The 27,827-nt window shown below is 34.1% G+C and overlaps 1 protein-coding gene across 1 annotated transcript in view; it reads left to right on the forward strand.

The window, feature by feature from the left end:
* Positions 1–2,240: 2,240 nt before the first annotated feature.
* LOC132731116 (transient receptor potential cation channel subfamily A member 1 homolog) overlaps positions 2,241–27,827 on the forward strand; it is a gene marked incomplete at its 3' end in the record, with an annotated part of 33,577 nt that continues 7,990 nt past the window's right edge. The window contains exons 1-7 of the mRNA XM_060717241.1: positions 2,241–3,376; positions 6,529–6,615; positions 8,051–8,162; positions 16,178–16,308; positions 23,597–23,724; positions 24,724–24,870; positions 25,112–25,198. Of these exons, the coding sequence (XP_060573224.1) occupies positions 6,575–6,615; positions 8,051–8,162; positions 16,178–16,308; positions 23,597–23,724; positions 24,724–24,870; positions 25,112–25,198 (646 nt within the window). The remainder of the gene's footprint in view (positions 3,377–6,528; positions 6,616–8,050; positions 8,163–16,177; positions 16,309–23,596; positions 23,725–24,723; positions 24,871–25,111; positions 25,199–27,827) is intronic.

Raw genomic sequence — 27,827 nt, forward strand, 5'->3', positions numbered from 1 at the left:
ATTTCGGAATTGATATGGTTATCTATATTATCTTTAAGTCCTACAATTGAGGAGATGAAAACGAATGTATTAGATAGTTTATTATTTATTCTTTTCTGCGTCAGGGCGTAATAAGTATCACAAAATGAATGTTTATTTATTTGTATATGTCCAGAGAGAGAAAAAAGAAATGAAAAAAAAATTATATGAAGGTAACAATAAGAAATCACAAATGAAAAAGTGCTCACGCCCCAAAGGACCAGCTTGAGATGTACTCAATTTTCACACTTAAAAGTGCTGGAATGAATGATCCCAAAGGATCAGTATATAAATAACACATGGGTTTGTGGGTAACAGTAAAAATATCATCCCGAGGAAAATACTGTTACCCGAGGCGTAGCCGAGGGTAACAATATTTTTACGAGGGATGATATTTTTACTGTTACTCACAAACCCATGTGTTATTTATTTTATTACCCCGAACAAAAATACTGTGATGATCTGGCATTGTCAACTAAATCTAACTGTAACAAAAATAAACCAAGAGTAACAATAACTAAACTGTCCTTAACTTTTAAGTTTTAAGTGTACTTTAGGCCTACTTGAGAAGTTTTCATTTTCTTATATTCTTTAAGCAAGTGATGATATCTACAAATCATAAACATACAATAAGCTAGGTTTTATTTAGAAAACAAAACACTTACCCATTTACACGGTTATGATCTGTGAAATCTGATCATTCTGTTTCCAGAATATTCTTAGCATGGCTTTTGACAAAATAACGATGATATCCTATGTCTGTCCACCATATCTGTAACGTTTCACTGATTAGAATTGTAAAATAATCCTTTGTTGCATGCTTAAATCGTCTGCATGTTCCAGTTTGACACATAATTATTTGCATTGCAATTACTTCCGTTGAAAACGGATGTTAACTTTTTGACTATTCAACAAAAAAATGGCGGCCATTTTATTTAGAAAATAGACCACGTGACCAGATATTATACTGTTAAAAAATACTGTTACCTATGTAGGCTAACAGTACAAAATTCTTAGTCACGCGGTACACTTGCATTAACAGTAAAAATAACTCCCAAAGGCCTATGGGAAATTAGCATTACGAAAAAAGTGAGGGGTAATAAAAAAATCTAACAACACTGAAGTTTATCAACCTCCAACATTTCGGGGGATTAAACCTCTCTTTATAAATGAGTTTGCTTATTTTCTAAATCGCATTTAATCTTCTTTCTCTTTTAACATTATGTTATCTACACATCAATACAGGAAAATGAAGTTGAAAATTACAATAAACATATTAAAACTAGAATATCACGTTTCCTTAAATCACAAAACAAGCTCTAGAAATTCAGTTTTATTCAGATTTTTTTTCAGTCACGTGGTCAGTAATTTCCGCAACTCTTTCATATGATTACTTCGGCATAACCCTATAAATCATATGTGTCTCCCAGTTTCCTGCAAATATATTACAACATCTTGAACATAAGTGTCAGTTCTATGAATTGTATTGCATGTGTGAACAGTGTGTTTTGGAAGATTTGTTGTAAACGCCCTAAACAATGTACGCGCTGAATTATCACAGTTAACTGTCTTTTTAAAGATTATCACGATTTATACCTGTCTTTACTTACAAAAAATATGGACTATCAATTTATTGTGTTGAGCTACAATTGAATAAACTTCAAAACTATCTTTTATGTTAATACAAAGCACACGATAATTCATCTGATTAAAAACTGATCTTTGCGTCGTTTTGCTTGTGAAAAAAATAACACCCCTATATTTGCATATTTGATCGCATTGAACGAATAGATCTGACTTTTTTACGTTAAGCTATTCGCTACTTTAATTCTTGGTGGAATGGTGGAAAATGATGCGCACTAAGATGACACTTGTTATAATTTGTGTTAACACATCAATGTGACTCTGCAAACCGTTTAATGAGAACACATCCGGGTTAACGACTATTTGGTACTTTTGACCATGTGTTTTTTCGAATATATGCATGTTTCTTTTGAGATCTAACAGAGCGTTGTTAACTCTTACTTATTTTGTAAACAAGTGGTTATATTATTGCGAGACACATTCATTTCATCTGCCTGTTCTTTTCTTTTTCAAAATGATACTTTAATGTCGCAATTCAGTGATAATGTAAATGGGATGAACATGTAAGTACTGTTAATTACATTTCTAATGTAAATTTATTATTTTGCTGAAATTTTGTCGGAGGACGAGGGGCTAGGGTCGTATGGATCTTCCGTTTTTTCTTAGTTTAATAGTGATTTTTTTCCGCGACTAGTGATCAAAAGTATAATGTTGAACCACCAGTGTCTTTTTATAAAATGTATGCAAACTATATACTTTTATCGATACGACATAGCGTTTTTGTATGAGTTTTTCGCGTACAACCTCCTCGGATGTACTAATATGTTCAAATGAAAAGAAACGTTTTCATTGGATATCATGTTTGCACATTTACATGTGACCGACAGGTTCCTTTTTAATTTTAACAAGTCAGTTATTGTAAATTTTTAAATATTTTAGGGACAAACAACAAATGAACATGCGAATATAAAAAGTTTCATGTTGCAGTGAAAAACAGTTTGATTTGCGAAACAGTTTGAATCGAACTGCTTGTGGCGAAAAGACCGATATATATGCAACGGTTCAGAACTGTTCACGATTTAGGGCAGAGGATGGGTAAGCGGCCGGATGACTCAGCCAGTAGAGCCGCGGTACGGTATTCCGATTGTCTCGGGTTTGAGTCGCGGTCAGTCTGCACATTTTTCTCACCCTGTGACATTTACTGCCCAACGGGGGACCACGACTGAATATAGCTCAGATTCTAATAAGCATTGCTCTGTAACCCTGAGAAACTCGGGGACGAATTTCAATATCGCGTGGAAGTATGTCACGGTTCAGGACTGTTAACGATTTACGGGAGAGGATTTGTATGCGGCCGAATAGCTCAGTCGGTAGAGTCGCAAAACTGTATTCCGAAGGTCCGGGTTCGAGTCCTGGTCAGGTTGAACATTTTTCTCACCCTGTGACATCAATATGTAATATCGGTTTGTAAAGTCGGTCGGAATTACAATCGAAATATTGGATCTAATTCTTTTGTTGATAAACTGTACTGACACGGCAGGTGTAAACATGCATATAAACGTTGCCTTTAGTTTATATGACACTGTTATCTGCCAATCATATTACTCGCATTGTTATTGGTCTTTGTTATATTAACAAGTTGCAAGTTAATTGGCAAGTCGATAAAGAACATTGTCTTTGGCCATTTACACGCACACACATTATCAAAGGCACACGGTATCGTCCCAGGACAGATCAATTAAGAAATAACGCAATGCAGTGTCTATAAACAAAGGTAAGATTAATGCTGACTACATACTGTCTATTTGTTTTTAAAATTGATTTTTTTTGCTTAGAATAATGATTATGATGCATGATTTTTGTAATATAAAGTGATTTCATCGGCTATTTAGTTTTATTATGGTTTAAATTTGCTTTGAAATGTCGGCTTTTTAGTTATATTTGCTTTGAAATGTCTAACTTTCATAGACATTTAATGCAATTATTTTAAATCATTTATCCCTTCAATTATCAAACAAACATTGATAAAGATAACTGTTAAAAGGGTTCTAGAAATACATTTCTTGTAACGAAAGTCTCACTATTGTAGCGGTTTATGGAGCAATCCATTAAAAAGCATTTATTTCGTTAAAATCGCTATAGTGCAAGATTCAGACGGATATTTATTGCGTCATTATTTGCATTATGTTTACGTCATTCTATTAAATATTCAATAGTTTGACGTTTTGACTGTCGCTATGTGAAAATGTTTCTCCGCAACACAAAACAATATTGCCTGAAATTGACTTAAAAACATGGTCAAACATGAAGTTCTGCAGTGATTGGTACAAACAGGACCGAATCAGAAATCGCACATGCAACAAGAGAGTGGTTTACGAAGTTACTAGATATTTATTTATACCCGTAACAGTCCATAAAAATAGCCGAACTTCGTATAAAACTTCGTTAAAAATGAAAATTAATTCGGCGCCTTCAATCTTGGTTTATACAAAATTTAGTTTAGCTGACAATGTAGGAAGCTATAAGCTCATTGACACACTTTTGAATCCGTTCCTTGAACCAGCTTGTGCAATCAAACCGGTTTTTACACGGGCATAAGAAAAGTTTTAAAGTACCGTTATCTGCGGAAGTCAACCAAATTGTTGATTTTGGGAAGAAAAAAAATTGTTTGAAGTAATTTTTAACAAATCAACTTGAAAAAACAGAGTCAATTTTAATGGGCAAGATTTTTTTCAACTTTATCTGTCGGCTATATGGACAACGCCATGTTTGATATCGAAAAAGTGAAAATTACCTACGCAGTATTGTTTAGAAACCACATCGCTTTCAAAATTATGAAAACTCGCTGATTATTAGCTAATTGAAAGGTAAACAGAAATGAATTCGTATTAGGTCACGGTCAGATCTAAACGCGAAGAGTTATTTAGAGCTGATTTTAATCAGATTGCCAGTATGGAGCAATGAGTGTAAAGTTTCTGGCTCAAGGAAAAAAACAATTTGCCCCTGACGGGTTTTGAAACCAAGCGGCTAGCGATCTGATTCAATAGATTACTTGTTATTAACCACTCTGCTATGCCGCAACTTAATCTTGATCCTATCATAACAGTTCCTGTTTTAAATTTCATAACGTCTTAGTAATTAAGCGGCTTAACCTTTCAGCTGTATTTCATTGTAATAATTAACATACTATTTTTTAAATGAAAAATCTGTAATTGATGTGCTTTTAACAATCTTTATAGGTATATCTGATGAACTTATATAATATCAATTATTTACTTCATTTGCACAATTGGTTAAATTGATTACTTAAACTAATGAAACATAAATGGGGTTTTTAATAGTTCAAATACAATTTTAGCTTAATGCGAACAGACCCAGCATGGCATGTTGAAATGTAAAATCGATCGGATAATGTTTTTTCCTCACGCATGCGCAATTTGCGTTTGGCAAGACGGTCAATGGTTTATAAACTTTAAGAATAAATAGACGTTCCATTTACGTTGACAATACGTGTTATATCAAATGACATATCTTTAAAACAAAATATTTTAAGCGTGGCAGCTAAGTTGACTACCAAAACAATAATTATAATAAAAAAGTTTGGAAAGGCTTAAAAAAAAACAACCTCAAAATCCCCCATCCTTACACTTTCAGAATCTGTCAAACTTAAACATCATTGTAACTATGTCAGGGCACAAATCCGGTTGAATTATATTAAAAACAACCGGTCAGAGGTACATCTGTTTTGACTATTTCAATGTCAATAAGGTCTTAATCGGATGACTGCACGCATGATTTTGGTATAATTTGAAAGTAGATGCTTTGAAGCATAGCATAGTTTACACTTAAACAAGAATCACGAGCTTAATTAGAAAATGTACTTCAAGTTGCATTACATATTGACCCACCCTCATAAATATGTTTCTCCTCAATACAAAAAGTACGGTCTTCAGTTAAAACGTTGAAACATAAGCAAACACCAAGTTCTGCAATGAGCGAGCACCTGAGTAAACCAACCCTTAGTTGTAAGTAGTATATTAAAACTTTTCTACGACCATCTTCCTTTGCCTCGTCTTGACTAGAATCTAAGACAGTGATCATGACAAATATTAACAAAAGTAGAATAAACGGGAATAAGTAGTTTTGGTTGTTTCTTTTATCAAAAGTTTTTGACATATATAAAAAATGATTTGCTTTTTAATTTGCTATTCGAAATCGAAGAAGAGTGTTTTAAAATTGCCTAAACATTCCACTTAGCGGCACAAAATGGCCGACAGAGCTATGAATAGAAAACTATTGTCCGGCTTTCACAGGTCAAACTGTTTGTATGATTACAATGAAATTTCACAGAAATGATCAGTGCCATCTCTAGTTGTGCATAATGCGGGCACGTACCACTCCGCTGCACAAAATGGCCACCAGAGCTATGAATAGGCAAATCTTGTCCGGCTTTCACAGGTTAAAATGCTGATCTGATTTTAATGAAACTCCACAGAAGGTTTCAGCACCATCCCTTGTTGTGTTTATCATCGAAAAGTTCCGCTCCGCACCACAAAATTGCGACCATAGCTATGAATAGTAACATCTTGTGTTAGTAAAATTTGTTTAGACTTTTTCTCCTACACTTCTAATGGAATTAATACAATTTTAGAATAGATATTATCGAAGCTTTCTTTCGGGGTCATAAGTCACTTTTCATTGACAGCTCTTGATTTTGTTTTCATATTATTGAACATTATAGTGATTTGTATTAATACATCCATGAAATAAGGACTTATATGTCAGCTGATCTTGGTCAACGTAGTTGTTTATAACTGTTACAGATCAAACTATTGGGTTAATACTTGTATTTGTTAATTAAAGACATTTTCAATGAAGGTTATTCAAATTCTTTAACAGACAAACGTTTTTAATTTCACCATGCAGTATACTGGACGAAGGACTTCACATGAAGAAAAACGTAGAAAGTTAAATGGCAAAAGCAAGGAATATCGAGTGTCGAGACACGGACAGGTATGTTTAATTTTTATTCATGATTATGTCATTTAATTGTTTGACAGATGAAAACAAATAATACTTCGAAAATGGGATAATTTGAAAAATAAGTAGTCCAAAACGACAAAAAGAGCTCTGTTTACTATAACGTTTACTTACCAAATCAAAGTTCATGTTCCAATGATTTCTATCAGTTTCTGATTTAAACGTATGTCTATCAGGTTAATTACTCAATGGTATCAGTTAATCCAAATTTCGTGGGTGACACCGAGAAAAGGGGTCTAATTTTGAAGAAGAGGTAAACCAGACATTATTCATTGCCAAAAATCTACGTCATAATTTGTAAAGTTTCAGTTTAACTTTATGCATACGGAAAACTCATAATCCCCGGGTTTGGCCAAGTTTTTTTTTCTAGGGCTATACTATAGACACATTGGTAATCAGTTGCCAGCCAATGCAACATGTCAAATATTGAAGCTCTAGCTCTGCGGTTTCGGAGAAGAAGATTGTTAAATGATTTGACTATAAACATATCAGGAAATCCCTCGGGGTCATTTTGCACCATAACGTTAACAAACTTCTTGACAATGTTTCATACCATATATCTAAGCTCAAGCCTAAGTGGTTTCATAGTTTTTATATACTTATAGGAAAACACACGAACCCCCATGCGGGACCAAATTTGACCCCAAGAATATAACTTGAATGAATTATGTACATATCAAATAGACAATGTTTTATAATAAATATCGGGGGGGGGGGGGGTACCAAATTTTACAATAGAGCTTTAATTTGAACAAACCAAACTTGGCACAGATCAGTTAGACAAAGCCCATGAAACACTTAATGTTAAATTTCAAGAGTATTGTTTCTTTTTAAATATAATTTGTGCAGACTACATGTATTCTCCTTTTCACACACATTAAACTCAAGACAGAGTTTATTTGTGACGTTTTATTTATATAATAAACCGGGTACATTCATTTCATCAGCATTTACATATAGTCCGGCTTCTGTAACAGTGAAAAATATATCTTTTCATTTCACTGTGATTTTTTCAAAATATATTTTCACTGTCCAATTGCAAGCATATATAATAAATATGTATTCTTATGTTTAAACCCGAACAGCTAATCATGATTTCATGAACACCTGCTGTTGTGAAGTATAAAAATTTGGAAACAAAATGAGCCCACGGAAGCATTAATCACAACACAATTACAAGAGAATTGCAGACTCGAACGCTTTTATTAATTTATTTATTAAGTCTTATATTATGAGACCAACAATCCAAATATACTATTGATTGATATCAGAATTGTCACTATTACCTTAACTGTAAGGGTCAATTACATAAATTTAATTTAAGAGAAGACCCAACCCCAAAGATTTCACTGAAAAACTTTATATATTTTAGATGAAGATTTCACTAAAATGTTCATTTCCATTATAGATCTGAAAATAGGAGGACAGTTTTAAGCATAGCAGCGCAAAACGGAAATTTAGATGATGTTGTAAAATTGATAAACGATGGTGAAGATATCAATATGGAAGACAATTTTTGGGTATGTTTTAATTCGACTTTTATTTTCAAAATTGACACATTCTTTCTTATCCAATAAGAAATAACAATCAGTAAAATCTCTTTAAATTGAATATAAACTCTAAAAGTAAATAACTAAACTGACATATGCTTTACAGTTATTCTTGAAAAAGCTTTTAGTGTCATTATAAAAATTTACATTAAATATTGGGCCATGGCATTATAAAAATTACATTAACAACCTGCCCGTGCCATTATCAAAATTTACACAAACAATTATTAAGGACTGTTTACAAAGTCTATGAAACAACTTTATATTTATCGATGTAATTTGAACTTTTCATTACGGTCCATGAACAGCCTTAATCAAACCAAGCCTAATGGGGTGTATGCCCAATGAAGCAACTTGTTTAAAACATGCCGGGGGCTGCGGTCTGTGAACGTTGCTTGCCTTGTTGATCTTTATTCTCTTTTTTAGCTCACCTGTCACAAAATGACATGGTGAGCTTTTGTGATCGCTTTTCGTCCGGCGTCCGTCCGTCCGTACGTAAACTTTTTCTTTATACGACATCTCCTTATAAACAGCTAAGCCAATTTCATCCAAACTTCACAGGAATTTTTCTTTGGTAATCAACTTAAAACATTGTCCAAAGAATTTAATTCCTAGCAGAACTCTGGTTGCCATGGCAACCAAAAGAAAAAAACTTAAAATATATTTTTTTTTAAAAATCGAAAGAGCTAGAGCTTAAATATTTGGCATGAAACATCATCTAGTCAGTGTCTACCAAGTTGGTTCAAATAAACGCCCTGGGGTCAAAATTGACGCTGCCCCGGGATTCATTGATTTAACTTATTTTGTATATAGTAAAAATTTAAAACACCTTCTTTTAAAAAGCCCAAATAGCTATAGCTTAGATATTTAGCATGAAACATATTCTAGTGGGTGTATACCAAGTTTGTTCAAATAAAAGCCCTGGGATTAAAGTTGGCCCCGCCCCGGGGATTATTGATTTACTAATATGTATATAGTAAAAACGTAAAAAACGCTTCTTTTCAAAAGCCCAAATAGCTAGAGCTATCATATAAAACAAGAAACATCTTTTAGTGGGTGTCTTCCAAGTTTGTTAAAATTAAAGCCCTGGGTTCAAAATTGGCCCTGCCCCAGGGGGTCATTGCTTTTCCCTTGAGGTATATAGTAAAAACTTAAAATACCTTCTTTTAAAAAACCCTAAGAGCTAGAGTTAAGATATTTCGCATGAAACATCTTCTAATAGGTGTCTACCATTTTTGTTCAAATAAGAGCCAAGGGGTTAAAATTGACCCCGCCCCGGGGATCATTGATTTTCCTTATATGTATATAGTAAAAACTTAAAAAAATCTTTTTTTAAAAAAGATCAAATAGCTAGAGCTTAGATTTTAAGCAAGAAACATCTTCGAATGGGTGTCTACCAAGTTTGTTCAAATAAAAGCCCTGGGGTCAAAATTGCCCCGCCCCGGGGATTATTGATTTTCCTTAAATGTATATAGTAAAAACGTAAAAAAGCTTCTTTTAAAAAGCCCAAATAGCTAGAGCTTAGATATTAAGCAAGGAACATCTTCTAGTCGTCGCCCTATTCTAAAAATGGTGTATCTACAATTTCCTCTTTTTTGGGAAAAAGGGGTTAAAGGTTCAAGACTTTGTAACTTTTATTTAATAACTCCTAACAGTGTGGACTTCCGGATTGGTATTATTTATGTCAACATGTGATGAAAGCACTTTGTTATATACCTTTATAATTTGCAGTAATTGAAAAAATTTAAAAAAAATATTTGGAGATAGACCAAAAATGTTTATTTTTAGACAAAAAAATTACTCTAAAAATGAGTTTGCGGAGATATGACAAAGTAAGGCTAAAATTGTAAATACTTTTTGAGTTAACATTTTTTAAGAGTAATAATTTTACTATAGAATATTAGTAGATTTTTATATTCTAAAAAACATTTTCAGCCAGAGTGGTTGAACCGCTGACACTGAATCACTTTATCTTTGTAAATTACTATGTCAAAGTGTAAATTCATTCACGTGATCTCCAACTTGGGCCTTTCTCGATAATAACAATATAAAAGTGTGCCATAAAAGAAGAAAAACAAACATTTCACAAAAATTTTAATCAATGAACTTGCTAAAACAAACTGACATATTTTGTACCATTATGAAAAATGAAATCATTGTAACCATCTCTAATATTGTGATTAAATGAATACATATCCAAATTATATTACCAAGAACACTTTTTTTTTAATTCACACAATTAAAGTCAATACCACATGCATTCAAAGTCTCAAGTATTGTTTGTGGTTTAATATCAACGTATGAAAAAAATATCTGCTCAAGTTATTAATCTTTCAAGATTGCAAAATCGTCGTTTTCAAGATTTTACATCCAGTGAATTTTGCTATCTCCCATATTGGTGTTTGTCGCACAACGTAGATACTGGACATTCCATGAACAGACTAAATCAAACCGAGCCGGCAACATTTTAGATCATGCCGTATTGTGCTTTAAGAATTCTGCTATTATCTAATAAATATAATCATTGATGACCCGGAGAACACTGAAACTCGCATGCAAACTTAAAATCTATGTTTGGACAAGACAGTGGTATTCCGATCCTATTGGAATGTTAAATATCTAAATCTTTTGTGAATATTTTAAGACTTGAAACAATGATTTATCTGAAACTGATGGCAAGTCAAAATTTCCCCACAGACTTGATGTTGTTGATATAAAATTGCATAGTTTTGTGGAAGTTCTGCTAACTGCAGTCACAAGTTCTAAGAGACAACATTTCTGTAAGGACAACGTCTGATAATATAAGTAAGTATGACCTGAAATGGACAAAATATTAGCATTAACAATTAAACAACAACAATGTTCGATACTTCAAATAGTTCCAAATAGTTCATACGAATATCCGAATATAATTATCCGAAATTATGTGATTGTCAAACTTTGAGAAACATATATAAAAGAATCATAATACGATGAAACAAATACTAATGCAAAATATACATCCACTTATAAAACGTATAAAAGCTAAAATATATTACTTACATTCTTCAGAAATCATTTTTTAACTGTTACTTTCCTAAATAGCTGGCTGATTTAGATACGATTGTTGTTGTTATCACTGGAGTTAGAACAATTATATTGTCAGGCCCCTTCAGGTCACATGACATATATTTTTCAACTTGATTGGCTGGCACGAAAGATTACCCTAAAAGTGTTACATGTGTTGGAGATACGACGAAAAAAGGCTAACAGCAAATCTTTCCATTGGACATAGAACAAAATACAGACGCTATATCTACAAAAGTATGACGTAAATCTTTACATGTTTTGTTTTGGAGATAGAACAAACTAATACTAAAATAAATGTGCAGTTATCTCATTTTTGGTAAAAATGGAGTTAGGACATTTTTAGAATAAGGCGACGTAGTGGGTGTCAACCAAGTTTGTTCAAATTAAAGCCCTGGGGTCAAAATTGGCTCGCCCCAGGGGTCATTGTTTTTCCCTTTAGGTATATAGTAAAAACTTTAAATATCTTCTTTTAAAAAACCTTAAGAGCTAAGATATTTAGCATGAAACATCTTCTAATAGGTGTCTACCATTTTTATTCAAATAAGACACCAGGGGTTTAAAATTGGCCCCGCCCTTGGGATCATTGATTTTCCTTATATGTATATAGTCAAAAATTTCTTTTAAAAAGCCCAGATAGCTAGAGCTTAGATATTGAGCAAGAAACATATTCTTATGGGTGTCTACCAAGTTTGTTTAAATTAAAGTCCGGGGGACAAAATTAGCCCCGCCCCAGGGGTTGTCATTTTTCCCCTTTATGTATATAGTAAAAAACTTAAAGATTCTTCTTTAAAAAAAACCTAAGAGCTATAGCTAAGATATTTAGCATGGAACATCTTCTAATAGGTGTCTACCATTTTTGGTCAAATAAGAGCCCTGGGGTTAAAATTGGTCCTGCCCTTGGGATCATTGATTTTCCTTATATGTATATACGAGTAAAAACTTAAAAAAAAACTTCTTTTGAAAAACCAAAAGAGCTAGAGTTTAGATATTAAGCATGAACTATCTTCGAGTGAGTGACTACCAAATAAAAGCCCTGGGGACAAAATTGGCCCCGCCCAGAGGGGGTGTTATTGTTTTTAAACTATATGTGTATAGTAAAAACTTAGAAAATCTTCTTACAGCTAGAGCTTAGATATTTATTATAAAACATATTCAAATCGGTGTCTACCAAGTTTGTTCAAATAAAAGTCCATGGGTTAGTCTAGTTGAAGCAAGTGATTCCCGGACAGGGCAATGTTTGACCTAAGAGTCATAACACCTATAACTGTTGTTGAAATCTACAAAATGATGCTGCATGCCAAATGTCTCAGCTCTGGGACTTGTGGTTTCATACAATTAGACTTAAATGTGATTTCTTTAATCAAATGATTCCTGTGCGGTCAAATTTCGAGCCCAGGTGCATGATTAAATTTGCAAACATTCACAAGATAATAGTAGATGCTAAATATTTTAGTTCTTGGCACTGTAATTTCACAAAATAAGACGGAAATGTGTCCTCACATACTATAATTATGTTTATAAATTAGTGATTTGATATTGTCGACTGACCCAAGAACAAATAACAGGGCTAATATCAAATCTCCTATTTATTGACATTTTTATTTAATAATTACATGTACATATAATATTTCACATTTAATCCTCGCATATTTCTTCTTATTTAAATTCTAACATATTTAATTATAACAAAGAACAACTGTTTTGTTTGTTTCATTTTACGACTTTTCCCAACAGTATTTCAGTCATATAGGCGGGGAGTGTCCTAACCATCGTTCCTGGAGAGTTACACCAGTACTAGACTACCTACCTCCGCGCTAAACTACCAAAGCATCTCCCGGGGATTGAACCCACGCCAGAGAGTTAACTGGAATAGAAATCATCGACTCTAACCCCTCGACCACGGAGGCGACAGTCGACGTAAAAGCTGTACCTGCATGTCAGAGCTACTCTGTAGCGCAGTTTACACATAAAAAGTCTTACAAATATTATTTTCTAAAAGTACAATGTCCAGTTCGACTTCTATAGCAAAATCCATTTTCGTCTTCTTTGTTTAATTCTGCTTAATCCGGTGCTGGCGTCGTGGACGGTTAATTGCACTTTCCACTACCGTCCATGAACAAACTTAATTAAACCGAGACTGCAATATTTACGACTTTGTCGTTTTGTGCTTTTGTAAGGGATTCTTACTTTCATTCTATTTCAAAAGCTAGGATATTTGGCTCGTTGCATTGTTGCATTGCACAGTTGCTCTATAGATAATCAGCATATGTCATGCCATGGGGGGTAAAAATAATGGCCCAGGCCCAAGCTTGGGATCATTAGTTTACATAGACCTGTAAAAATGTCTGAAAATACTTTTATCTGAAAGTACAACGTCCAGAGCGAAGTTGCACCATCAACTTGTGTACTCTATAAAAGTTATATCAATTGTGCCGAAAGAGTCAAAATTGTCCCGCCCTGGGGTCCCTTAGTTTATAAAACAAATGGTGCAGGAAATACATCTCATTCTTCTTTTATAAATAAAGTACAATATCGAGAGCATAATGAATTTTCATTAAGCATTTCGTAGCGGACATCTACAAATATTTTAAAATAGTAAAAAAAAACACCAAATGTGACCTCATTACAGCATTTAACACCGAGAAATAACATGAGGCCCATGGTCCTTAAAGGTCACCTAAGTATTCTACAGCAGATTATATATGTTTTCTTTTTTGCGTAAAATGAAACAAACAAACAAACAACTGTCTGTATGGCAGTCCTTCAAAAATCTTGTCAAAAACTAGCGATGAAATTTCATCAAATTTTACAGGAATGATCAGGGCGATAGCAAGTTGTGCATATTGTCGGTAGTTTTCGGTTACATAATTTTTGTCAGAGCTATACATGTATATGACTTTATTTTAAAGTTTTTGCGGTCTAATTCTTTCATACTAATTATGCAATTTCAATGAAATATTACAGGATTTATTAATCGCTAAAGTACTTGCACATATAACATGGGATGTCTGGTTGAATGATTTTGGCCGAGTTATGGCCTTTGAATAAAAATGTGTTTTGGCGTGCTAATGAAGCTGATACATGCAACTAATAAGGATATACTGTATTCTTAGTAGTATGTCTTTCTGTCTGTCTGACACAAAACTTGTCCGGACTTCTGAAATTCTAAAGATGCTATTTTATCAAAATTTTACAAGAATGATCAGTACCAGGTCTGTGTAGTTGCATTTTTTGGTTAAATGATTTTTTGAATTTAATGATCTTTTGTCCGGACTACTTCTCTTATTATTAATTATGTAATTTAAATGAAAATTTACAAGGTTGATCGGCACCTCAACGACTTGCGATTATTTAACGCGTTTCCCTGATGAAAGTTTTAGCCTTTGAATAAAAAAAGCATTTTGACCCCGTCCGTGCTTTAACTTGTTTTGTGTTGGGTCCTGCTTGACTCCTTGCTGGTTGTCCTGTGTTGCTTGGTCGCGTGGGATGGGGGAGGGTGCGTTCGTTTACATATGTTTTAGCCTGATAATGATGTATGTGGCTGCTGCTAGACAGGAGCTGCACCATTGTAGAATGTAGTAGCGATAGGGAAAACAATGGTCAACTATCCCCCCATATAAATGCTTAATAGGCTATCATCAGACAATATATTTAATCACTGACCACACTTTTTACAGTGAAATAATATAGAACATATTATATAAGTGAATATATAAGATTATATAATAAAATGTAAGTGAACCCCAGGACGGGTAAATTTTGACCACATCAGCATGAATTCAATATATTTTGAGGACTTTAAGATAATGCTATAAAACAAATATCTTATATCTAAACATCGTACTTTTCGAGAGAAGTCTTACGATTTTTTTCCTTAAACAAGTCTGTATGAATGACACTCAGGGCGGGACCAGTTTTGACCCTTGGTTCATGATTGGGCATTTTAATTTCCCAAAAGAAAACATAAACGTAGTTACCTATACACTTCTAACAAGAGCGATCAGTGATCACATATGTCGCCTGATGATAGCCATTTGCATGATGCAGATAATGTGTAGCAGGAGACACAACAGTCATTAACATACCAAAACGTGATTTGTATTGAAGGGCCACAAGTGCATAACTTCAAAATTAAAAAGGCATCATCATTTAGATGATATGCACAACTAGTCTTGGTACTTATAATTTATGTTAAGTTTGGATGTTTGCTGGGTAGTAGTCCGGGCAAGTATCAAGTTTTTCGAACTGGCGGACATAGATACAGAGACAGACGTCAGAGACATTATCCTTAAATGTTGACTGCTACTAACAGTTAGCTAAGAAACCTTGGCGGGGCAAATTTTGACCCCAGTGGCATGCTTTTTAAAGCTTTTGTAGAAGGCTAAAAACAAGCGTCTCATGCTAAATAAATGAGCTCCGTGCTTTGTAGTTTCTGAGAAGATGTCGTTTAAGATAAGTGTACCTTACATGTAAATGACAAGCAAACCGGAAAAATAAGTAATCCTTGAAAGTATTAATCAAAGCAAAACAACATGAAAAGTGGAGGCTCCGCTTAACTGTGTCTGTAATAAGCATAATTATTTAATTTAAGTGACCCTTTTGCCGTAACCATATTTGAGCCACAGATTTATAAAGCTTTTTGTCCGTCTATAAATCAATTCATATTTCCTTGATTTAGTATTTCGCAGAGAAAATCTTGGGGTCTACATTACCTTTGAAAATAACCTGAAAACAAAGTGATCCCTCGAAAGCATTAATCGCAACAAAATTACATGAAATTTGCAAACTCAGTTTGATTGAGTCTGTGCATGAGGGATAATGAAAAAGTCCAACATCCCTTATGCCCCCTAGCACCGGCTAGAACCTTAAATGATATATGTTAAATAATGTATAATATTTTGCTTTTTAAATAATAGATGAGACCAATTCATTATGCTGCCGCATATGGAAGAACGGAAGTATTTACAATGCTTGCTGAGCAGTCAAAGATGAACGTCAACAACTCCAAATGGAACTGTTTAGATTTAGCAATTGACAACAACCATCCGTAAGTAAAATGATCATCACAATATTAAAAAGTGTCCTGTTTTACGACAAGGTAAGGAATATCAACCATTTTCTTGAAAAACATAAAAATATGTACGGAGTAAGGAATAAAAAATATTGTTATGCCAGCGCAGCATTTGCTTTGCGGTGGCATATAGCGACTCACCTGTGTGTTTGTATGTATTTTAATGCATGTATGTATGTAAGAATGTATGTATGTATGTACGTACATGTACATATGCATGTATGTAGATTAGAGTCGATGAAGGTACAATGCTTAGAGTTTTGATATTTGGTATTATATAGTATCATCTTCAGGTCCTCCATCAAATTTCCAGCTAGCTTACGGAACGTCGGTGGTTCTACTCAGGTGCCCGTTCGTGCTTGAAATAATGTACGGAAGGGCACCTGAGGTCTTCCTCCACCAGTAAAAGTTGGAACGTCGCGATATGACACATACTGTGTCGGTGTGACGTAAAACCCAAAACAAACAAACAAACAAAAAGTTGTTCAAATTTAGCCCCCGGTGTCAAAATTGGCCCTGCCCCAGGGGTTCATAGGATTTCCTTATATGTGTATAGTAAAATTTAACAAGCTTCTTTTCTAAATTGACAACGGCTAGAAGTTAAGTATTTTGATTAAACATTGCACAAGTGACCTCTTACAAAATTATTCAAATCATAACCCTGGGGTTAATATTTGCCCCGCCCCGGTGTCATATATTTTTATTATTATACATACATTTATGACCTGTTCCAAGATTGTTTGAATTTCACCCTTGGGTAAAAATTGTGCCTTGCTCAAGGGGATTGTGACCTACTTTCTTGTCTTTACAGCCATTAAATTTTGACCATGTGCACAGTTTTATATGTAAAATTGAATTTTGATATCAGCTTACCTAGATTTTGACATGTGACCTACTTTCTTGTCTTTTGATGTACAGCTATGAAATTTGAACTATGCGCAGAGTTATAGATGTAAAATTGTACTTTGATATCAGCTGACCTAGATTTTGATGATGTGACCTATTTTCTTGTCCTTTGATGTACAGTCATGAAATTAAGGTCATGTGAAATATGAACTTGACAACCAAATTCACTAGACTCAACTGCATTATGGCAAAGTTCAATTGTATAAACACTTCATACAGTTCTATATAGTGTTGTTTTATATAATGCGGTGGCATACCATTTTTTACAAATGCAATCTTGTTTTTTTTTTGTTGTTTACATTTTTTTTAACGACATCTACTCCTAAAATTCTAAAGTTAATGATTGAACTTTATTGGAAGGACCCTTGTAAGGTCCCCTCCAGAAATTGCTCAAATGAATCCCGTCTGTGAACAAGATGGCCTCTATGAAAATTGCTCAAATGGTTTGGGTCTGTTGAACAAGATGACTGCTAGGGCTAAGAATAGAAAAATGTTTTTTTTTAATTAATGAGATATACTCCTTCATTATTTGGTAAATTCTGATGAAACTCTACAGGAATGGTCATTGAATAGTCTTGATAACCGCCGTATGAACACATCTGCGGATGTTTCTAATTTCCTAATTTTACTATTTCACGTTTAAATGTTGAATTCTGCTTAAGCCGGTGCTAGGGGGCGTGGACGGTAACTTGCACTTTTCAGTACCGTCCATGAACAGGCTCAATCAAACCGAGCCTGCAACATTTTCAATTTTGCCGTGTTGGGCTTTCTTTAGGGATTCTGTATTTATCTATTTTATGATCACATCCGTGTTATTTGTGCCGTGTGGCGGCTGTAAAAAGTCTCCCCGTACATTTAATCAATGATGTTATATTTTCGATCCTTGAAGATCGTTCAGCACGACATAATTGTTGTGCTTGTGGTATTTTAAGTTTCAACTTTTCGGCATTTTCTAGTTGGGTGGTTCCAATATTCCTACTTGAATAATGTTGAATCACCCTTAGGATATGTTGCCTGCTTTTTAAATTTGTCTTTTGACGTCTTATCTGTGATACGCAGGCTTCATAACCTCTGATCCCCTTTCAAAATTCCATTTTATTTAGTTCCGCCCATTGTTTTCTCGTTTAGGGCACACGCTTTTTATTACTTGGGGGACCATACGTCGCTTTTCATGGAATGGCACGGAAGTGTCACATTGAAGGTTCCATGATAACCGCCGTATGAACACATCTGCGGATGTTTCTAAATTCAAAATTTTACTATTTCATGTTTAAATGTTGAATTCTGCTTAAGCCGGTGCTAGGGGGCGTGGACGGTAACTTGCACTTTTCAAGTACCGTCCATGAACAGGCTCAACAAACCGAGCCTGAAACATTTTCAATTGTGCCATGTTGGGCTTTCTTTAGGGATTCTGTATTTATCTATTCTATATAATAGCTTAAATGGTTCCGGTCTGCTGAACAAGGTGGTCGCCACCTGACCGAAAAATAGAAAACACATTTAACTTACACCTCCTTAACAATTTGATAGAATTTGATGAAACTTACAATAAATGGTCCTTGGATAATCGTATTTAATTACTCAAATGGTCCCGGTCTACGGAACAAGATGGCCGTCAAAATAGAAAAAAAGTGTTATTTTCGCATTTTGTCCTTAACTGCCGGGTACATTTTGAAAATAAAACTGTATAGAAATAGTTATTTGGCAGTCCTTCAGTAAAGTAACATAATCTTTACCGGTGGGTTTTGCGCATGCGTCAAGTGGCAGCTCTCGAAAATTTTTCGGACTGTTTTTTCCTATTTTAATTAAATTCTATGGTTGTTTTAGTCGTGAACTGGATGAAAACAATCGTCTTTTAGTTTTATGAACAATACTGTTTTAGTTTTTAAAGGATTTTATGTTGTTACGAGCAGAAAATTAGTTTTAATTTTTAGAGCCTGAATTTTATACGCGGGATCCGCCATCTTGGATATTTTTTTAGTGTGCTTTGGAACTTTTTACGATTTTAAGAAACTTTTTAAGGATTTTAACTGAGGATTTATTGATTTTACCATTGTGCCTGTCAACATGACCACTAGTAGTTTTATATATGTACTGTTTTTAATGTTTATAACTCGTGTTAAATTGTCTGACTATGAAAATGTGTACAAATCAGAAGTTCTACATGCAAAACACCAGGCCTGCACTCATGGGACAGTTTTCACTTCTATTCATAATATCCCTAATATGATCCATCAATATCTGAATCTATCTGGATATGGTAGTAGTAAAACTTGGAAACCATTTATACAAACATATAAACAATGTAACCCGTTTGTTTTGACTCTGTTGTTGATATCGGGGGACATCGAAACAAACCCCGGCCCTTGTAAAGACTCTTGTGGATCTTGCTCTAAACTGGTGCGAAGTCGTGACAAGGGTTTACAGTGCGATGACTGTAATGCCTGGGTACATGCACGTTGCGCTTCTATTGATGACCAACAATATTCAGATTTGCAAAGCAGCAATGAGAAATGGTATTGCCAAAACTGCTGTGCACCGTGTGGTATATGTACGGGAAATATATTCAACACTGATCCAGCAATTGAATGTGAAAATTGCAAACTTTGGATACACAATCAATGTGCGTACGTGTCTGATGCCGAATATCTCGTCATCCAAACTACAAACTGTTCATGGATTTGTCCTTCATGTAACGACAACAACACATCAACATCCTTTTCAAGTTTCTCATCCAGCTTTGAAACTAGGAATCAATTTGAAGTCCTTACGGAAGAAACAGATATTAAGCAAACTGTTGAAAAACAGAAATTTAAAATAAATGGAAAAATAAAGTTTATTTCAATTAACATAAACAGTATTAGAGGGAAGAAACTGGAAATACAAGCCTACCTAGAAGCAGAACAACCCGATGTTGTAGCATTACAAGAAACAAAGATAAACTCTAGCATAATGTCTAATGAACTTATCCCTGAAAATTTAGGATATAATGTTTATCGGAACGATAGGACAGCTAAAGGAGGAGGAACAATGTTGCTCGTCAAATCCTACCTAAATCCGGCACCATTGAAATCACTGGAAAACGGTTCTGAATCTGTTTGGTGTAAAATTATCTCCAATGGCAAACCTCACTATATATCTAGCTGGTACAGACCACCTGATGCCCCTATTGAATATATTAATCTTTTAAAGGAACAATTAGACAAAATTAAAACTTTTGGAAAGTCATACATACAGCCAGCAATCCATATCTTGGGTGACTTCAACTACCGTAAAATAAACTGGACATCTAAACTAAATAAAGATACTGACTCATGTTTATCAGACTGTGAAGGCCAATTATTCATAGACATTTTAAACGAGGCTAGTGCAGAACAACTTGTTCTCTTTCCAACTAGAGAAAGTAACACCTTAGACTTATTGGTAACAACTTTACCTGGTCAGTTTAGCAACATTCACTCTCCAGATCAGTTTAGTGACCATGACGCCATTATGGGAACATTCAGCTGTTATGTACCTAGGAAGTCTATGCCAAAACGTAAACTTTTTAAATACTCAAAAGGTGACTATACTCAAATGAAGGAAGATGCTGTTAATTTTTCCAAATACAAATACTTTAATGGTTACCAAAACAAAAGATCAGTAGAAGAAAACTGGAATATGTTTAAAACTTTTATAATAAGTACATCTGAAAAGAACATTCCTAGCAAAATGTCAGGTGGAAAAGAGTCTCTACCTTGGATAAATAATAATATTAAGCGTCTGATTAAAAGAAGAAACCGCACACATGCTTTGTATAAAAAAACTGGCAACTCAAAGATTAAACAAAGATGGAAGATTCTAAGAAGTTCTATAAATAACGAATTGAAATCAGCACACAGTATGTTTGTTAACGATCTCATTGGTGGCATCAAACAGGACTCAAAACCCTTTTGGAAATATATAAGTAGTCAAAAGAAAGACTCGCAAGGTATACCACCCTTAAAGTCAGGAAACGGTAAATCCGCTGAAACAGACATAGATAAAGCCGAAACACTTAATCGCCAATTTACTAGTGTTTTTACAGAGACAATTTACAGTTCTGTTCCGTACTCCAAACCTTCTACTGAAACCATGAAGAAAATTATAGTTACTAAAAAAGGTGTTGAAAACATTCTAAAAAATGTCAATCCGAGTAAAGCAATGGGTCCTGATAACATCCACCCTAGAATACTCAAAGAACTTTCATATGAAATATCAGAAATCCTAGCCCACTTCTTTCAACAGTCAATTGATTGCGGATTAATTCCAGAAGACTGGAAGAATGCGAACATTTGCCCATTGTTCAAAAAGAACGATAGATCCATTCCAAGTAACTACAGACCTGTGTCGCTGACATGCATTACTTGTAAATTGTTAGAACATATAATCTGTTCCAACCTCATGCAACATTTAGAACAAAACGGTATTTTGAATAATCGTCAACACGCATTTAGAAAACATCATAGTTGCGAAACACAGCTTGTTAACGTCATCCATGACTGTGCTACATCTATAGATAACAACAAACAAACAGATATATTCATTCTTGATTTCGAAAAAGCGTTCGACACAGTACCTCATGAACTATTGAAAAGTAAACTGAACAAATATGGAATATCTCAAAACATCTTGTTATGGATAGACTCTTTCCTTACACAGAGAACACAGTGTGTTGTAGTGAACGGTAGCAAATCTAGCACTTCATCAGTAAAATCCGGTGTTCCGCAAGGTACAGTGTTAGGGCCGATATTATTCCTGGTTCATATAAATGACGATTCCTAAATGACATTTCAGACAATATTTCGTCAAACATAAAGTTATTCGCTGACGATTGCGTCTGCTACAGAGAAATATTAAGTAAAAAAGACTGCGAAATTTACAAGAGGACATTAACAAGCTAGGACATTTGGCAACTACTTGGGGTATGAGGTTTCAACCGGTAAAATGCAACATGATGACTGTAACTAGAAAAAGGAAAATAATTTCTTATGAATATACATTACAAGGGACAAAACTGGAATTTCTACAATCTATTAAATATCTTGGTGTCCATATAAGAAGTAACTTGCACTGGGGAAAACATGTGGAAGAAATCTGTAACAAAGCATACAAAACTCTGGGACTTTTGAAAAGAAATCTATCAACTTGCCCGCTAGAAGTTAAATTACAAGCATATAAAGGACTTATTAGACCAGTCTTAGAAAATTGTAGTGCAGCATGGGACCCACATCAACTTTATCTACAAGAAAAAACTAGAAAGTGTTCAAAAGAGAGCAGTTAGATTTATAACATCAAATTATAATTACGAACCTGGTACTATGACAACCCTTTTGAAAGAACTAAATCTACCATCCCTTAAGGAACGAAGACAACAAAATAGACTCATATTAATGAATAAAGGTGTAAACAAACAAGCACATATAAATATAAACATTTTACAACGTAGTAAAAGATCTACCAAGAACCAACATAGTCAACATTTCTTACGTATCCAGTCGCGTACTGATGTGTTAAAGTATAGTTTTTTCCCAAATACTGTGAAAGAATGGAACTCTCTACCTCCAGACCTTTTGATAAAAAATGTAAACACCCTTAAGGACACATCCAGTTCATTCGCAAAAATCATTAGAGAGGGTATCATGTTGCCCTAAGCCGCTTGATAATTGCAAAGGCCGGTGTAAATAATGTCTTTGACGTCACACCGTATACAGATCGAGAAGACCGGTGTTATGAAAAGAAATGACTGCAAAACCCAAAAATAGAAAACGAGTTTCAACCACATCTCCTCCTTTACTATCGAACACTTTTTGATGAAAGTATAGAGCAATAATGCTCATAATGGTTCCGGTTTGCTGCACATCATGGCTATCAGAGCTAAAAATAAAAAAATACTTTAAACAACATCTTTCCCTTAACTATGGGTTGATTCTTTTTTAAACTATACATAAATGGTCGTTTGAGGGTACTCTAAAATATGCACAAATGGTTCCGGTCTGCTGATCAAGACTGCTGCCAAAGCTTAAAATATAAACTTATAAATTACATCTTAATCGTGTCAATTTGAACCATCTATTCAGGCAAGAGATTAAGGGCTTGTAATGTAAGTATCTTTCACCCCCCCCCTTGTTTTTCTTTAATTACCTTGTAAGGTTTCTAGGATTTCCTGTATGTATAATTTATTTTTACAAAACCTCCGGTTGTTTTCTTGTGCCTGTGTGTTCCTGTACTACTGGCCTCCTATGATGGTTCTGTGTAAGGGGATATATTCATTGAATGCCGCCCTTCCTTGTTACAACATATATTGAGAAAATTATATTAACATGATTTTCCTTTTCAGTGAAATAGTTCTAGCAATTCTTCGAAGTAAAACATTACAATGGGAAGAAATGTTGCGAACAAAAACGTGGACAGATTCTGATTCGTTTAATGATACTCCGATGAGAAAGCTTATCAGAAAAATGCCAGGTATGATCAGCATATAATTAGCTATCGAAGGCAAGTTATATTGTTACATGTCGCAAACTGATGGCGTTTCATTTCATGGTAATTACTATAATGGTTTTAACTAGATATCAGTTTTGAGTGCATTGTTGTAGAATAATACACGGTCCGAGTGAAAATGCACTTGAATATAAACACGAAGGCCGATATGCCTCAGTGATTAATTACAAAGCATTTAAAAACGATTATATGTACATTATTATACAACAACGCAAGAAAGAATAATATATTATTTTATTCTAACAAGCTTATAAACAAATGTTTAGTGACGTCATATGAGTTGTAATCATTAGTGTGGTGTAATAATGCATTTCTTTATCACGCTATCTGTTTGATAGGAAAATAGCGTACAGTTATACATTTATTACATACACAAGCAATCCCCGGCAAAAAGATCGTCCGCATTTTTATAAGACTATGATCCGGAATACCGATGCAAAAATTATGGCATTGAATCAAATCACATGACTTTTATGATTCTGTTTTATAATGAATACTCCACTCGAAAGCATGACTGTTTACTGATGTATTGTTACTGAAGACAATAACCTATTTTTCTTGGAGTTTTGGAGAATACATTAAATATCTTAAAAGTCGTACATATTTTGAATTACGATTACTACCAAAATTATCTTTTAAATTTGGTTAACTAAAATTCAACAGAAACAATTGTTTACATGCATCCGGAAAAGTTACATTGGCACATGTTACTGTTTATTATTCCCGTTTTTGTTGTTGTTCACAGATGCTTTAAAATAGAGGAAAGATATTTAGAATAAGCCATGTACGCACTACTTGATTGAATGTCCGTCAAATTTTAACTGGTGGGTAGCCAACCTGATGAAAGTTCAAATACTTCTAATTCATATTTACCGATATATGTTAAGAAACGTACTTGTTACTATATGTCTTGTACATCATATTTAAAAGAAATTTGATACAGTTTATAAATCTCATTGTTAGAAGTTGCGAGGGAGGTGTTTAATAAATGCACAGAAATTGGAGGATCTCAAAACGAATTTAAAGTTGTGTTCAAGTATAAATATTTGGATGACACAAACCATCTTTATGGCTGGAAGAAAAATTTCCATACTTTCATTGCATCAGAAGGTAAGAGGTTTTAGAGGAAAAAAAAGTACGATAGTGTATTAACATTAAGAAATTACGACTTCTGTAAGATAATTTTGAATTCAAGTATAAATCAATTTATACGGCAAAACAGAAAATTAAAGATTTATTGTTGTTTGAGCCTTTTTATGGCTTTCGTCACAGCCCATCCCCCAGATATGTTTAAATTAAAAACTTATCATTTTCACATAACTACTAACTGGCACAGATTGTATCATTTCAGATGCAGATAAGGTACGATGTAAAGAGTGCTACCCATGTCAGTGTATTCATCGTTTGCCTACCAAGAAAGGTGGAAAAATAAAAACAGGTTTTTCGTTTACCTGCATTTGTTAAAACACAAAGTAATTTACAGGGATCGTTCAGACATCCAATGCAAAAAACTCACTTTTTAAAGCACGTTTTACCATTCTCAAGCTGCATGTATTTCATTTGTCACCAAAGAATGATTTTGAAAGTAATTGGATCGCTTTCGTTTTCTGTTTACTGTAGCTTTTACCGACACTATGCCATTCAATCATTTTCATACATATTTGCATTAAATTTTAGCATTGGTTAAGCACTTTAGTATGTAAGCAAACGTAAAGACCGTTGATTACTTTTTAGCTCACCAGAACTGAAATTTCAGGGCAAGCTGTTAGTATCAAAGGGGGATGCTCCGTCGTCCGTCTTCATGCGTCAAAAATCGTCTTCTTCTCTGAAACTTCTGGGCAGATTTACTTCAAATTTGGTCTGTAGCATTCTTGTGACAGTCAGACTTGAATTTGCTCATGTCATTTTCATTTGGTCCCTTTCAGTGGTCAACAGAGGTAAAAATAGAAAAACCTGTAAACATCTACTACAGAACTAATTGATGGATGATCATCAAACTTTGTCTGTAGCATTCTTGGGCAGTCTTTTATCAAGTTTGCTCATATTAATTTGAGCACTAAAGCTTAAAATAGAAAAACCTTGAACATCATTTCCTACTGAAATAATTGATAGATGATCACCAAACTTCGTAGCATTCTTAGGTAGTCTTTTATCAAGTTTGCTCATATTAATTTGATTGGCCCCTTTTAAGGGGCGCTGAAACTTAAATTTCCCAGACATGACATTTCTTCAAATTATGGCTTAAACAAATTCTATGCTCAAATTTGATATAGAAAATATTGACAATGGATAAGCAGTTGTTTCTGTTAAGCGACTCAGGGCCATCACGGCCCTCTTGTTTTTATTTCTAAGCACTTTTTAAGACATGGATTCAGATTTAGGCAATATAATTTTAAAAACTGTACAATCACGCAGCTCTGACGACTTATTTTAGTATTATTGGCCTTATACTGTTTTATTTTAAGTTGTGATTTTTATAAGCTGTGGCTACGTTGTAGTATGTATCAACTTAAATAAAGCTGGCGACACAAATCATTAACAATTTTACAGGCAAATTCAAGGGCCATAACTAAGCCAAAAATCATACAACCGAAAACCCGTTTAATATTCGCAAGTACCAATGTACCTTGTAAAATTTCATTGAAAATTCCTGTGTGTATGAGAAAATACTTCGGTCAAATTTTAAAAACTCATTAAAGGCCCATAACTCTGACGACAATCAATAAACGGAAAATGTCAACAATGTGCACAACTAGACTTTTCTTCTTTAAGTTTTTATGATTTCCAATTTAAAATATATAACCCCGTCAGTGATTTGCCCGTGTGCTCTGCTTGGCTGCGTACCGTTGTGTTTTGTTTAGGTATGCATTTCTTTAATGTCACCCTTCCTTGCCGGTGTATTTTTAAATTGAAATTAAGTTTTTTTTTATTTTTGTGCCATTTGACCATTTAAGGCTAGTTTGTTTACACTTGTCGACCCATATTCGGACTTGAGCAAAAAACATGTATGAGACAAATTTCAGGGTATTAGGCCTGACAAAATGTTAACTGTTAAATGTTGACACTATTTTTGTCACATATTTTGGCTCTTTGACCTGGTATTTGACCCCTTCGACACCCTATTTTCGGAATTGAGCAAGAAATATGAAACATGTCCAGGATATTCGAACAGAAAAAAATGCAACCTGTAGACTGTTATTTCCATATAATGGCTCTGTGTCCAACCTTTTTTACCGTATATAAGCTTGTTTAACGCTTTATTTATCATCAAATAGAGAAATACAGAATCAATCTTTCTGACAAATTGCCTGGACATGTTGGACGAATATGCCACCAGTAGAGTGTTAACAAAGTTGTACCATATTTGGTTTTTGTGACCTAAGTTTTAAATAAAACATTTCTGAAGATAAGACATGTACAAAACAAGAACGATACTTAACAACAACAACAACAACAATCAAAATTCCAATCTCCGCAACAATTGTTGTTTTGAAAATCAGGTGAGCGACTTGAATGTTGACCGAGTTTAAGAGTAATAATCCGTAGATGGTATAAAAATTATATGAATGGTTACAGCTTGATGTAAGTCACAGGGTCTAAAAATACCCTCAAAGCTTAGATATTTGGTAGGTAGCATCCCTGTTTATGTCTCCTTTTTTTCCTTACACCCCTTGTCCCTTTTATGCTCTTATCGGCAGCTTTTAGTTCTTATCATTTGTCCCTTCTTTTCCCGGCTTTTGTATGTGGATTGTGTCGGGGTTGCGTTCTGTGTCCGTCGCCATTTCCTTTTTTATCTTTGTTCTCATTTTTCATCATTTATTATCGTTTGACTATCTTTGACAGATGTTAATAAGTGCAATGATCTTAGTATTTCCTTTCTTTTTATTTTCAAACATGTCTCATTTATGTCATTTTTATCTACTTTTCTTGAAAATTCTAAAGTTTTAATTTCAGTCTAAATATATAATTTTAAGGCCAATTTAGACCTAGAAATGCTCAAAAGATTTGTAAACATTCGGTAACTTATCGCATGCGAGACTACATGCGAAATTTAGTACTACATTTCG

The sequence above is a fragment of the Ruditapes philippinarum genome, unplaced genomic scaffold, assembly GCF_026571515.1.
Source record: "Ruditapes philippinarum isolate M1 unplaced genomic scaffold, ASM2657151v2 ctg2513_1_1_1_1, whole genome shotgun sequence".
Taxonomy (NCBI): Eukaryota; Metazoa; Mollusca; class Bivalvia; order Venerida; family Veneridae; genus Ruditapes; species Ruditapes philippinarum.